Source organism: Xiphias gladius, chromosome 16, assembly GCF_016859285.1.
Source record: "Xiphias gladius isolate SHS-SW01 ecotype Sanya breed wild chromosome 16, ASM1685928v1, whole genome shotgun sequence".
Taxonomy (NCBI): domain Eukaryota; kingdom Metazoa; phylum Chordata; class Actinopteri; order Istiophoriformes; family Xiphiidae; genus Xiphias; species Xiphias gladius.
In genome coordinates, this window is record NC_053415.1 from 15716014 (window position 1) to 15732360 (window position 16347).

At 38.6% G+C, this 16347-nt stretch overlaps 1 protein-coding gene across 1 annotated transcript in view; it reads right to left on the bottom strand.

Moving 5' to 3' along the window:
* Positions 1-5010: 5010 nt before the first annotated feature.
* Positions 5011-16347, bottom strand: part of hs6st3b (heparan sulfate 6-O-sulfotransferase 3b) — a 56169-nt gene continuing 44832 nt past the window's right edge. The window contains exon 2 of the mRNA XM_040147779.1: positions 5011-5779. Coding sequence (XP_040003713.1) covers positions 5011-5779 — 769 coding nt within the window. The remainder of the gene's footprint in view (positions 5780-16347) is intronic.

Below are 16347 nucleotides of genomic sequence, written 5' to 3' on the forward strand. Positions count from 1 at the left end.
TGAACATACATTCTGTTCAATTACTTCTCGACCTTTTGCAAGATGAAAAAGTATCAGCAAAGCAGTCTTGAAATTTGTTCTGTTTACAGTGCGCTACATTTTTTCTTTTAATTTGTTGACAGATGCTAAAGATAGTAATATTAATGTCAATGTACAGTAATCAGTGATTAAATCTATCTATGTATGGATCACATTTGGGCTACAAATATGGTTAAAGTCTGAATATCACATTCACTATTCCGTATACAGTTGATGCTGTCATTGAGCTGCTTTGCAAACTTCCAAAAAGCATTTTTAAAAAAATCAATTTTGAATATCTCTTGGGTGAAAAATAAGTTCAAATCACCTGCAAACATATTCATCAGTGGCTTTTTGTGTGCTCCTAAAACATTTACATTTTTAATAGTTCAAGCTTTAGTGACCACCAGATCTTTACTTTAAATTTTTTATGTAGTCGCTGATAGAATATATATAACCTTAGTGTAATATATACCAGGTTTAGTGATGGACTGGTATCCTCCCCTGTGTCTTTCCCAATATATGCTGGGGTAGATTCCAGCCTTCTGCACCCTGATTTGCGGATATAGCAGCTAAATCTATCTTGACTATCTGTCAATAAAATCTAGTACAACATTTGTGCATTCACTTTTTAAAAATAACTATCTATACAGTAAATATCTTCACTGAGAAAATAAAAGCAACACACATCAGGGTTTCATGACCATTCAATGCATTTATTTCTGATATCTTAAACAGAATTCATTCATTTTTTTCAGGTCTAACAAGAAAAATGGCAGATTAAATATTACACGCCAAAAGGCTTTTAGACTGTTCATTTCATCACAAGACTTTTAACATGTACATAGAAATTCTTACACTAAGAGAGCTCTCCTCCGTTATCACTGAGGTGTTGGTAATACTGGTATTCTCCATCAGGCAAAGCCATTCTTTAGCAACAGTTTAAAGCATATAAACAAACAAATAAATACAGGTAAATTAGCTTCACAGAGAAATGGAGTGGCAGTACAAGTTCATTGAAATGCTCCTTTAACAAAGTGGTATGACACTTTTCTGGGAATTGTCGTATAATGTTGAGGGAAAATTCTTGTTTGCTGTTATTCATCACGTTATTTACACCATGATCTGAGAGTTCTCACTACTCTAACTTCGAAATTGGTGGAAAGACTTTTAGGAAGCAGCTTTGGTGAAGCGAATATTTAGAATTCACAGAAATAAGAAGCCTAACTTTTAACAGCACACTCTCATTTTATTATTTTTCAGTAGTTAAAGTATATTTTCTGTGTTCAGACATGGAATCAGTAGAGAGGGCTTACAGAGACAGTGCATAGTACAGAAATTGGCAACTGTAACTGTGAAATAGACCCTGACCTCTGCAGAAGATTTATTCACGAGCTGATGAGACCTCACCCTTTAAAAGTGAGTTTTCTACCTACACATTATTGACTATGCTGAGGCAATGAATGCACAGTTAATGACTTTAATTTAGTTTACAATAACACAATGATCAAACACACACACACACACACACACACACACACACACACACACACACACACACACACACACATACACATATACAGTATATATAAAACTTGACTTTATAGCACATTTACAACACTAGATGAAGTGTTTCATTAGTGTTTCATTAGTAGCTATACGGTACCTCTTCTGCTCATGCAGTGCTGACGCAACCTGTCACTGGGGATCATTGTAATTCCTACAGCCTGTCACATAGCAGTGCAGGATGTCAGTTTAGTAAAAGAAACTTCCAAAATAAACGGCCTTTTGGCAATTACCAATTTAAAAACTAGGTTCTTGTGCAAAACACTGTATATGTGATTATAGATGTACTCAGATTCATTGTCTCAGTAAAAATAACAATATAACAATGGGCAGGCATTTTAAGTGGAAGGAAAAGCCCAGGCATTACTAATAACATTAATGATGGCTGTGTTCTGTCCCCTTCCGGCCAGGCCACTGCCAGTCAAATCCAGTGGCTGAGAATAACTAAGTACATTTACTCAAGTACTGTACTTAAGAAACATTTTGAGGTACTTGTACTTTACTTGAGTATTTCTATTTTTTGCTACTTTATTCTACTACTCCACTACATTCCAGGGGGATTTTACTTTTTACCTCTCGGTATTCATTTAAGAGATTTAGCTACTAGTTACTTTACAGACTAAGATTTTAAATAAAATACATAGGATAAGTTTATAAAATACAACACTTTGATAAGATTAAAGCAGTGGTTCCCACCATTTTTGTCTTGTGATTCCTAAGAGAAAAACTGTGTCTGGTTGGGGCTCTTCGCTATGTGTCAGACTTCTAGAAGTTGTCAGCAGTTAAAAATAACTATGCTATGAAAAAATAGCTATGAAAATAAAATGCTGCTTACACATTGATACATCAGTGTTAATAATCCAACAATGTCATAGATAATAATATGTCAGTTACTGAGCCCATTTTACTGCAAAACACTACTTTTACTTTGATTCTTTAAGCACATTTAGATGACAGTACTTCTGTACTTTTACTAAAGTAGGATTTTAAATGCAGAACTTTTCCTCGTAACAGAGTATTTATACATTGTTGTATCGGTACTTTTGCTTAAGGATCTGGGTACTTCCTCTGCCTCTGTTTAATCTGATTAAACCACACCCACACAGTCCTGGTGATGTGCATTTTTTGAGGGTTAAATTATCAATAAAAATACTCAAGAATGTAGTGTACCAAACTTTAACGATGATTGTTGTTTATTTAGACGGAAATATGCAATGCTCTAGAGAAATAGTTAATATTTTGGGGGACTTTAACAGAAAGTATAGAAGTATTATTATTCTCAAAAATAAAGGTTCTCATTAAACAGAATATATTTCATATAATTGGAAGTTGTTAATGATACATCGACATATACTAAAGTAGGATTTAGTAGTCGATACCTCGACATATAAGCAACATTTTAATGTTGCCTGTAAAGTTTGCAATGTATACTGCACTTATTTGACAGTATTTATACTCTAATGTATAAATACTGTTTATAAAAGCAGTGAAGCACAACATTTCCTTCTAAAATGTATTGGAGTTCAAGAATAAATTAGCATAAATGCAATTTTATTGCAAAAGTTCACTATAATGCATTTAGGGTGAAAATGGCAAGTATCCCAAATTACCCATATGAGATTAAATCAGATTTTGTCAACATGCTGTTTCACTGCTACATCACAAATGGCATGACGACATGAACTTAGACCCGAATTATACACAGAATGATTCACTATTCAAAACTGCAGCTGGTAGCTACACTTGAAACACTTGATCGTGTGTTATCAATGTGCTACACACCTCGCCTTTGTTCTGCGCCATCCATCCACACACTCGCTGAACTACTGCAGACGTAAGTGCACCCATACAGCTCAAGCAATCGAACCTGTATTCATTCAACTCATTCACTGTACCAGTGGATGAATCACTCAAACAAGACAAAACATGGGTGATTCTTTAAAATGAAACAAAACTGTGCCATCTGAGGTATTTTAAACTAACGGCAATTAGAGAACAAACATGAGAAATTACTGTTAGAACAGTAGCAGCTATATGACTTCATTGTTGACATTCAGTGAACATTTAATTCTATTTTGAGTGAATATGAGATAAGAGGCATGAAACACATCATTGAGGCCTTTTTAACCGAATAAAAGCAAGCCCTCTTTCATCCTCAGGCACTGGCGTGCTGATTGGACTTGAGGGACTGCAAACTAGCGGGCAGAAGAAATGACAGATATGTTTTATTTCTCGACTATCTGCTTTTGAGGCTGGTCTTTGCAGGCTGGCACTCTGCTGGCATTAGAGCACTCTCGCTGCCCACAGTGCAGCTGCCGTCAGCTCTACAAACATGTAAAAGCAGCCAGTGTGACAGGGAGGGGCATGAGATCTGAATGCTGATCATCTCATTTAGAATCGAGCCACACACCAGCCACACTGACACATTTCATCACCTCTACTATTTATCAACTTTTTATCTGCAACCCACTACTTCAAAAATGAATTACTCGCAAAATATGCTCTTCTCATCGCAGAGTACTCGTTTCCATTTCTCATAAAAAACGCTATGTTCTACTAAAAGTACTGGGAAAGACTGAGGTTGTTTTGTTCAGCAGGATTCCCCTTTTGTGACCGTGACTGGCCCTGTGTCAGTGTGCTGTCTTTGGGAGAGGTGTCTGCAAGGTATTGCACTTAGAAAATAATACAGTATATAATGCACTACAACCAAAATATCAGCATCAGTTTTCTTTCATTTGGCTTAAAAAGTGGGTACTGCATGCATACAACATGGTCCTTAGAGAGGGTTTCATTGGCATTAAATTAAAAGCAAATAGATACATTGTGTTCTTTATCCACTTTGGTTTACAGTCCTGTATGTTTTTTGGAAATTATTATCCCCAAATGTAAGTATAATGTGGATGTGTGACATGCAACCATCAGTTCTTTTACAACTACATCTTTCAAGTGGAGAATGTTTTCTACCAGTTGCTACAAAGACATTGACTTTAATGACATTCTTTAATTTTACAGTGAATGTCAAAATTAGAAGCAGTGCAGTCTATGGCAGCTACTTTTGATTGTTTTTCACCCTTTCACCTCAGTTTACTGTCTTTTTCAACAAATCATAAACAACCAAGGCGAAAATTAATTAAATGACAAAATTATATATACAGCATTTAAAGATTTAAGACACCAAAGGGTACTCCAAGGCAGAGCTGCTGTGAGACTCACAGACTTGGCAGTTTTCGTAAAGAAACAGCAGAGCACACGGATTACACTGAAGCTGGGAAACAGACAGATGCAGGGGACAGATCAATAGTGAGACAAAAAGAGAGAGACATAGGATGTGGGAGAGAGAGTCAAAGGAAATGTTTAAACTGGTCCGTGAGGAATCTCAATCAGGTGCTCTCTCTCTTACTCATTTCTCTTCATGGGACCAAAGCTTTACCAGCGGGCCACTTGGCTTGTGTAGTCCTCAGTGGTGGTGGAGAGGTCATCATCAGTCTCTTTCTCAAAACTTCCTCCCCCTCTCCCGCCTCTATTTCCGCTCCCTCTATGTTTAGGCGGCCAGGGCCTTCCCTGCTCTCTTTGCTCCCTCAGCCAACGCCTTTCCTCGCGCCTCTTCAAGCGCACCTCCTGGTGCTCCCTCTGGCGGGTGAACTGGAAACGCTGGAGGAACAGGTCCTTTGCGTACTCATACAACTGCACGTCCAAGAAGTTGAGCTCCTCGATGCGCCTGCGCACGGGCTCGCGTAGGTCCACGTTGGCTGCTCGCGTGCTGTTGATCTGCGTGAAAGCGGAGATGAAACGCAGGCTGAACGTCCGCTCAAACAGGTACTGCGTCTTGCGTTGAAACTCAGTCAGGCCGTAGAAAGCCATGTTCTTCAAGTTGCTCATGGCGCTGCTCAAAAGGATGTGGTTACGCTGGCTTTCGTTCATGGAGGACAAGTTGTAGCAGCCCACCAGGCTCAGGTCAGCCAGCATGCGGACCTGCCGGTTATTGGCCAGGTTGGACGGGCAGTTCATGAACTCTGTCAGGGTGACACCAGACCAGTCATCCCCACTGTAGCAGGTGGGCAGCTCGTCCTGGGTGGGAGAGCGTCCATCACACATATGAAGGGCGGTCTTCCATGTGGCTCCGCGCTGGACGTGCTTCCACTCACTTAGGTAGCGGGAGACTGGGTCGCGCAGCATGGTGATGTAGTAGAAGTTCCTACAATCAAAACAAACACAGTTAGAGAGCTGTGAGCACATCATCATCACAGAGGGCTGCCCTGCATTGTGCTGGCAGATGGTGACTTTTGTCTGTGTATGAAACTTCAAGGTTGATTGCTAATTGGCAAACTGAAAGTCTCAGTAATGAGATTGTTATATAATATCTATAAATTGCCTTTGAACCCCTGCATCAGAGCAGTGCTGCTACAAAATCGGGCTAGAACAGTTTCCATTCCACAGATTTCCCCCTACCTGCCATCATGGAGAATAATTGGGAATTAAGCCATGATAGTTATCACTGGACATATAGAAAGTGAGTAAAACTGACCCAACCAAATCCCAAAAATGTCACTGCTACAAAATAATGAGGATTCAATTTTTATACCTAAAATATGCTGCACTTTTAACTGGGTATTCACAGCAGGGCATTATACAGGGGAAATCACATTTAGTGAGCATTTTGATGGTGAATAACTGGTAAATGAGCACTACTCCTTTCTGTATACACCACTGTTTGTCCCCCTCAGAGTGAATATGCCATCAGTCGTTCCAAAAGGACAGTCACTGAAAATGAATGACAAACGAGGTTTAACTTAGATTCATCAGTTTGCTGCAGTGTTAACAAAGGGAGACTCAAAAAGAGGAGTCTGATGAAGTTCTCTGGCAATGGAAACAAATCAACCAGTTTCTAGTATAAAATGAATAGCAACATCACAAAAAAGAAAAAACAAGCCAAAAATATCAAATAACTCCAGGGTAAGAATCATGTCGGATTCTGAAGTTGATATTTTGCTTGAGAGCGAAGCTACATCTGCCCTTGATGCCAAGGTGGAAGACCTTCAAGGAGATCTACTCTGAACCACAGGTATGTCGAAGTACATTCTGATGGAAAACAAAGGTTGGACAAGTGTTGGCCAGGTATACCTCTCCTAACATGAAGTCCTGTGAGTGCCATTTGAATATTTAATGATGTGACCCCCTCCCTAGAGAACAGTCTGGGCAGATAAAGTGGAGTGCGGCTCAGAGTTCACACTGACCCCAAAGCTGCTCTCACTGCTGCTTCAGCTGCTTCAACACAGCAAAAATCCACACAGTCTCACCCGGAAATCGAAATAAAAGAGCTCCACAAACAGTCTCCTGTGCTTATACTTACTTGTCTTTCAGGGTTGGATCCAATGCGGACGATGGGCTAAAGGTATTTTAAAATTGTGCACTCAGTAGAATTTTTATACAAAACTTTATTCAGGTTATTTAAGGGAAAATATACTGTTTGGTCTGTTTCTTTTTTTTTTTTACTTTAAACTACAACTTGTTAAATTTGTCCTTAGCTGTATGTACTCAATAATAAAAACGCTGAGATTGCATCATGGGAATGATTAGAGTATAAGTCGGCCACACCTGCTGCATAAAATAGGAAAATGTTTGCCAAAAATATGTCTTGAGTTACTCTGGAGAGGATTTGTCCCAACTCTGCCGCAAGAATGCCATCACTGACAATGCTACCCAATATGAGTGAGGCAAGAAGCTGTGATTAGAGCCCTGGTGGCAGCAGCTCTATCCTGGCACTTGCTCCTGGAGTTGGCTGGCTGCAGATACATCCTCATTAGACCGTCTGTGGGACTTAAACACATGCAGCAAGTGTTGTTAGAGTGCACTCGACAGCCCAAAGGTCAGTTGTGTGCACCATCAGTGTCAAAATGCATCAGGATCAACGGGTCTTGGGAGCTGTCTCGAGGAGGCTTTCCCTGAGTGATACAGATGGCTGTCGAAGAGGGAGGGGGCAAGCTAACAGGCCTCTCTTACCTCTAGCCTGTGTTATCATAAATACCACCCCTACAGTCATTTCACACTCGCTATCAAAACCATTGTCAGAAGTTTACATTGCCGCTCTCCAGTAGATGTTATAGCAAAATCACAGAAAATACCATAGTGAGCAGCTTTGATAAGACAATCATGTTGTACTCTTTTGTATAGCAACACTGTGATGCAGCCACATCCCTTTGCCAAGATTTCCCATCCCTTTTTTAGCGTGTTGAAGCGGAGAACCCAGCTGAACTCTAGATAATCATGGATCAATAATGGATAGGAGGCACATCGCAACTCATCCTGCCCCAGAATACTCATCTCTACAGCAGCAGCATCAGCAGCCAGTCTTCACTGGAGCAAAAACTAAATAGGGTCATTAAACAGAGATGGAAGAGGAATTAAAAGTATGGATATAAATGGAATGAGTAGAGCAGATGAAGGAGCTGCTGCAGACAGAAATACTAAAGTTTGGTGTAATTTAAATAGATGTAGTTAATGGATATAGGCAGTGTTTTGATAAATACATGCATGAAAGCTATGTTTGATTGATACATTTGAAAAATGTATCAATCAATACAGCAATATTACAACAATTCAAGACAACAGCAAATATTATTAAATTATTAAAGAGCTACTTTGAGCATTAGCAAAACAAGACATACTCACACAAATCACAACGCCACAAATCACAAATATACTACATACTAATTCTAAGCAGGTTTTTAGTGTGTTTACACTGGAAAACTGACCAAAAGGTATGCTCAAAACAGTCAGTATGCAATATTGGACAGTATTGTCCTATAACGCAATGGATGGTGGATGGTGAAATAGTTTCATGAGCACCTCAAGACAAATGGTAACTATTTAATTTTGACAAAAACACTTTGCTGTCTCTTTGATAGGTTTAACTGGCAGTAGCATTCAAAAGTCACAGCTCGATTTCCTTGGCAAGTTGCACGAAATGTAAATTTCCTATTAGCAAAGAAGAGTTTAGTAAGTTGAATTCCTGTGTACTATCAGAAGAGGAAGTATACTGCAGTATTTGTATATACTGTATACAGTTAGTATATAGTAAGTGATTGGGACACAGCTGAAGAGTCTACAGCCATGCTAGCAGCTCTGTTTGGGCACAGTGGTCCTTTGAATGCTAAAGCATGATAACATGCTCACAATGACACTGCTGATGATTAGTTGGTATAATGTTTACCAGGTTCACCATCTTAGTTTAGAGTGCATGCAAAAATTTTCTAATTGGCACCAAACACAAAGTACAAAAAAACAGTTTGCTCATTATGAATACTGTCACCAAGACACTTGCTAAACCCATGCAACAGGAAAAAACAGTCTGTGCACCACATCTCATCCCCAGCAAATACCAGTGCAATCAGTGCAACAGGCAACTGGCTTTTAATTGGCCATAATTAGCTTCCATGACACGATTTCAGCCCACTGCTTCTCCCTGATTGCAGGCTGCTAAATGGGACATTGTACTTTCAGCCTGAGCACATGGCGTTTGGAAGTGGATGAACTGAATTCTCTCAATAAGACATTCGTGTGCAGTAACTGGATATTGTTGCAGGTGCTTGAGGGTGGGCTGGAAAATAGGGAAGAGCACAACAATATGTCTCCCTGGGCTGGCCAGAAAGTTGTTTAGAGCAAAGTCTAACCCAGTGCACAGTAAATAAGTAAAGACAAACCATGTCCCAGTACAACAATGGGACTGATTGATGTTGTTGGGGTGTAACATTGTAGACACTGTGTGTGTGTGTGTGGAGTCTGAGTTTTCTATAGAATCTGAGCAGTACATTGAGACCATTTAATCTCGATCATATGAAAGACCTGGAAAGACTATAAATGAGCATATCACATTTAATATCTAGTTGATTATGTTCAGTTGTTTTAATATTATTTCAATTTTTACATTCATTTTAAAATTCCTACTGTGTTCCCCGCTATATACTCTATGCTGTTTATTTCCCCATAGGCAGTTTTTTTTTTCATAACTTTTTGCTTCTATTTGATGGAGTACAGTACAGCAGAGAAGCAGACAGGAAATTTGGGGAGAGAGGGAAGGGGATAACATGCCTCAAAGGTCCCCGTCCAGATTCAAATTTGGGATGTTGAGATTACATGGTATGTGTGTATGTTATAATGACATGCCCTTTTTTTCCATTCAGTGTACAGTCATTTAAGGGACTCTTAATCAACTTAATTCTATGAATGATGGGACTCTACATTACAATACTAACTAAAAATTTTCAGCTAAAGTTAGAATAGTTTTGTTGATTTCACATGGGAGATTTCTGTTTTTGCTGTTTTGTCTGTGCTCGTCTTAGTAATCCCGACCCTGACCCACTGTCCTGTAAAAACGAAACCCAGTAGGTCTTCTGTGCAAGCAGCTTATTATGACCCATACAGTAGTTACATTTTATTGGTAGGCGACCTCATGCGACCATATTGTTATTATGAGGTTAGCAAAGGAGGAAGTTAGATGAGGTAGTATATAGAGCACCAAAGTCCGCGTTAGGAGGAGGTTGGGGTAGATGGATAGTTTGACAAAACACAGCACTTTTTAAACCTATAGTTTTGAAACAAATAGTCATTGTTGTTTCTTTTATCCATGACTGTTCCACAACCTTAACCGCATTGTTTATTATTGTAACCATGATGACGAACATCCTCTAACTTTCAGGAAGTAGGTAGGTATTTATTTTAACCCAAACCACAACCTTTTCCTAAACCAAGTTGTTTCCGTGCCTAAACCTAACCAAACCATTAGCATTACACACCCTTTACCGTTTTTGTTACCATGATGATGAAGGTCTGGTACACCTGCCGCTGGTACTACCCTGTGGGTACGTATCCAAGTGAAGGGACAAGCAACCTATGTGGACGTTTAGCTTGGAGGATTTGTTGGGCGGGACTTAAAAATATTCAAATCAATAAATCTTGGCAAACTACTGTACCTCATGACAAATGGTGACAGGAAAATGGTGCATGAATGAGATTAACGCAGCTGTTATATTTGTTGGCATACAGAAATAACTTTTAATCAACACATTTGTTTGATCAATGTGAAAATTAAAATGAACTGCTTCTACTAACAGCTACTGCAGCTACTGTGTCAACTGAAAATGAAATTGTGCAGATGGATGCATCACTTGCCACTGACAGATAGAGCACATGGGCAAACAAAACAAAATACTACCAACAAGAAATTGGCCAACATGAACACAAACAGGCTGAATGAATGAGGTGAAACAAAATGGCAATTCATTCTGAGTATGAGGCTAGTTTTGAGTGTTAAACTCTAATTAAAATAACGATGATTTTTTTTTTTTTTTTACCAACACTTCAACTTTGATTGTTTCTCTTGAAGTAACTTTAAGTAAATTTTTATGATATAAACAAGTACCTAAGATTTGAAACCAAGTTTTCCGGTAAAAGTGCTGCTGTTAGTAATTTACCTTATGTTTCCAGAGCTATCATAATGTTTAATATCGAAATCTTCACATTTATTTGAGTATGTGACAAAGGCCAGTGCACCTACTATGCAAAGTTAGTATGCAGAATTGTCCTTCGAAACGCCTAGTGTGCATATTTTATGTTGCTTCACTGACAACATATCATGAGTCAGTGTTATTCAAATAAATGATAATGGAATAGGGCAGTGTGTTAAAATCGCAGAGTTATAACATTCACTACCATTACTCCTGAAATAAAAGGCACCAATCATTGAGAGAAATGTTTCTGGGAGCAGTCCCCTGAAGACAGAGTACAGGATACAGCACCCTATGAGAACGGGGTAATCCTGTAATTTTGCACCTCACTTGACTCCTGCCCTTTTCTCCACTCTGCTGCTCCATCATGTCCTACAGACATTAGTGTTCCCTACGGATCCATAACCTTTTCTTAAAGGTTGTCACATTAATCACGCTGCTGATTTCACTTGCAATCTCCCTCTGTATCTCTTGTGTTTATCTCTTTCTATGTTGGGCATCGTCTCTCTTCACTACCCTCCATTTGAGGCACTGCATATAAACAACCATCACTCCTTATTCACTCTCTTACTCTATAGCCTTTTCCAAGAGACTCCTCATACAGGTAAATCGTGGTAATGATAAATGTTGATGAGAGCCAACGTGGCGATAGTCTGATTCTAACTCAACAAACAATTTCATTCTGGTATAGTTTTAAGATCTGAACTCAAACAGTGGAACATGAGAGCTCTTGCAAGCTGCTTCAGAGGAAATAACTTTTCATTGAAAACCATGGTGACCATGGACCATGGAGTGTATTACAAAACAGGTTTACTGAGTGCACACAGACACCTTATACAATGTTATCAACCCTGTTTCCTAGAAAAAACATAACGAATGCAGATGCTTCCACGCAGGTTCACTGCATGGTACATTTAAGCAGTTAACATCCAATCATGCTCTGTTGCATGTGTAAAAATGCCTCAGTAAATAGGGTTGGAAATCTTGGTCGACAGCGCACATTTGATGACCGTGATGCTCCCGCATTAGTGTGATATGTAAGGAAAAACAGGAGAGCAGCTCTTCCTCAGGCGACTGAGAATGTCAAGGCAGGACGTGATCAGACTGTGTCAGCAGGAACAGTCCGTCGACAATTACATAGAGAGGGATGTGATGGTAGGATTGCAGTGCATAGACCCCTCATTACAGAGATGAATGCAGAGTTGATAGTTCAGTGGTGCAAAAACCATAGTCACCGGTCTACAGAGATGTGGAAAAAGGTGATATGATCAGACGAGTCATCTTTCACCATATTCTCGACATATCTGGCAAGTCGCAAAAATGATGATACTTAGTTAACTTAATTGTGAAAACAATTTAGTATTATATAAATACAATTTCCAAGAGAAAATGCTGAACATCATAAACATGGGTTAGAGTCAGTTGTTAGCAGTCAACAGCAGGACTGAATGGGAATGTTGGTATGCCTGTGGCACTGCCTTCAGCTAAACTACCTCAGCTCCCAGTGAAAGGGCCCCAGTGCTCCTCCTTAACCAATAAACAGCTGTGGTGGTTGCAACGCAAGCACTTCAAAAATATACAGGTATATATGGACGCAGTGTGCAAATGAATATCCCTCATTCAGTATGTATTACAGTGTGGTGTTGTTTAAAGCTTGGCCTCATGCAGAGGCACAAAAGTCAATGTAAAGGACGAAGGAGTCTTGTCTTAAATGCAGTATGAATCATGAGGAAGAAAGATGTTCAACAGGAGGTGTGACAGCATCAGGTTGCAGTATGGCTCATCTATAAAGCTTTATGTTAGAAGAACACAATACCAAACTGGACCTTTAAGAAGTAAAGGCTGACAAGACTGCTACAGGGCTTTTTGCTGTGCCAGGAAAGAATATGAATATGAGACACTAGTCTAAATAGTGGTGAAAAATCTGTGTTACAAGATTTACAAATGTGAATGAGATGAATTAAATAAATGGTCTAATCAAACGGTGATGAGTTATTCTATTTGTTTTATGGAAATTCCACAAGTGCAGTGAAAAGTTGGATGCATGAATTTTCCACCAACATTTAAAGCGAAAAGCAACATGCATTTTGTGGAGACTGTGAAAAGAGTCTCAAAACTCCAAACACAAAAGTAACCCAATCTGTGCACATACATCTGACAATCTTTAAATAGCTGCAAAAAACATCACACACATTTTTAGACATTTATGTGTGCAGGAAGCTTTTCAAAAGCAAATGCTATCACCTCAATGAACATGAAGATGGAAAAATGTATGAGTAAAATACTGATATTTATTCAAGTGTGAATGTATTTACTTGTAAAAATTTATTTCACATTTGTTCAAATCGGTATTTGTTTGTGGAATGGACAATACATTTGGGAACACCATCAATAACTCACCTACCATCATGCACATTTGTAAATTTGTTTTTATTTGTAGTTCATGTAAATCTTAATACTCTATCTCTCTGTAAGTGTGTTCCTGAGTATGGAAGGGTAAGATATTATGGTATAGTTCTGCTGTCAGTATGGCCATGGGGCCAACGTGGGGCCTCCCTGCTCCATTTCAAATATCATCTGAAACAGTTGTTTTGATTTTTTTTTTTTTTTTTTTTGGCCATTTCTTATATTATATTAGGTCAAACGAGTGAACAGAGTTTCCAAAATAGCGTATGCCCACATCTAATTGTGCAATCGAATATCCAAGGTACTGTGTCCATTATTCTACTGGGAAAAGCAGGACCAGTAAAACCTAACCAATCAGATCGCTGCTCTCAGATAACGTTTGAATTTGCAGCCTCCTGAGAAAGACAGAAAGAAAGATAGAAAGAATGAAGGAACGAACAAAAGAAAGAAAGAAAGACAGAACATTTAAAGTTATGTTTTACTTACCCAAATCTGCATTCCTTTAATGTATTTTAGCTGTTTCTGCCTGGTGTAGGGCCAAGGACAAATAATGTCAGACTGAACTAGACAACTAGATCAGTGTCTAAAGAATAACTTCACTTGGGACTCATCTTTTTAAGATTCAACTAAACCACACAAAACATTTATTTGCACTGCATTTTGTAATATTCAATGTTTTGTGAGACAACTTTTACAAGAGACACCTATACATTATATCCAATGGAACAAATTGTTTTACTTGAGTATCTGATCTTGACAAATATCTAATTTAGCCTATCAAACAACATAATGACAGTAACTGATTCTTTACTTGTAAATCTAGAAGTTTTAAATTGAGAGCCAACTGGTACATTCACTTCCTCCTCTCATTTAATAAAGATAGTGCATTAAATAGTGCCAAACTGTGTTGTATACATCTAGGGTCTCAGCATCTAATTTATTAGATCATAATTTGAAAGGGCCTACACACCATGACAGTTATTGTAGCAAATTTGGCATGATGTAAATGAAAGCGAGACAAATCCCGTGGTAATTATGAGCTCTGACCAAGATCGACAGCAAACTGACCTTGGTTTCTTTACAGTCAGACACTGACAGTCGTACCCTTGGCTCCTTGAAATTTACACATAGAGGTGAAAGGAAAACATTTGACTAGACAAATGTTTCTCATATATTTAGCAGCTACATATGATGCCACATTTAGTTTGAAAAGTAAAGTGCTTGAGGTTGCTGTTTTACATGAATGTGAGGTTTGGCTAAATGCCTCTAAAATCTATTGAGACCCTACATGGAAAGGATGGAAGCTTTAATTGAAGAGAGGGCTGCCGCACCAAATCGGACCTGTTCAATAGAGGCAGGGTTTTCCATCACTGCATATTTTAGTGAGAGAAAAACAGTGCAGGTTCATACTGTTTATGAGATGTGGCTTGATACTGTAGGTGTGATGACTCACTGGGTTTTGTACTCAGACTGGCTCAACACCTGTTGTCATAAACTTGCACCTGTTTCACGTTATGCAAGTGACAGATTGTATCAGTACTGACGTATAAGAGATGATTAAAAAAAAGGTACAAGCACAGGGAGCAGAGAGACACACTGTGAACTAAACTCTCAATCGACTTGGTGTACATAAAAATTAGATTCTGGATATTATAGGGTCTATTTTACTGAACAAAGCCTGTGTGCTTTGTGGAATTGGTATAAAGAATGAACGACATGTTCTACTATAAATTCTTGTAAAATTGGAACATGAATCAAATGATGAATAAACTAACTTACTAGCTAGGATGGCATTTACAATTTAGTCTGAACAACTCTCTAACATTAGCATTTGTGCGATTGTTGAATGTTTATTTTTAGCCAGTGTGCACTATTTTATTTAGCAACCAACCGACCAGAAGTGTCAGATCTTTTTGCCATCACATAAACACAGCGTAATAGTTTTTATGGTTTAAAAACAATTACACAAATCGTCCTATGGTTGATGTCTGTTTTGTTTTTTGATCATGTTGATTCTGACAAACAAACATTTACAGGAAATATAACTTCTTTTCAGTGCTGAAAAGTACATGTACACAATTATTGCTCTAAAGTACAACTTTAAGGTGCTTTGCTTGACCATTTCCATTTTACAGTATGATACTTATAATTTACTTCAATTATATTTCAGAGGAAAATACTAAAAACAACAAACACAACAAACAACCCCCCACACACACACACACTGCTCCCAATCTAATTGAAATCTCTCCTCAACCAGCTTCAACATTAAAATGCTGCTTACAAATGGATACATCAGTAATGATAATAATCCAGTAATATAATATATACAATATAATGATATATCCTCTTAAAAGGGTGATTCTGCATAATGAAGACTTTTACTTTTGATACTTTAAGTACATTTTGCTAGCAAAACGTGTGTACTTATATTCAGTAAAATGTCAAATACAGGACTTTTACATCCATGAGAAAGGAGCTTGGACAAGAGACCGAATGAACACCAGAACAGCCAGCACCAGCTGTCTGTGAACACCTGCCACAGCACCAACTGGGAAAAGCTCAAATGTCATCAACCAGGAGTCAGTGGACGCCCGGAGAAACGGCAAGTAGGACATTCACATCCAAGGAGCATCTTTAATGATAGACAGGGGTTATGATCTCCTCCCATATATGATTACCCGTTTTCATGTGACCTGTGTTCCACACATGGGTCACACGACGACAACTGAGCCATCTCCATGACAACTGAACAAACTCCCTTCGCTAATCGGTGGTCCATGTCAGATATTTTTGTCGTTATTTATGATCTGTTTGCCCAGAACACCATAACTGGCCTTTTACCACAAGGTAA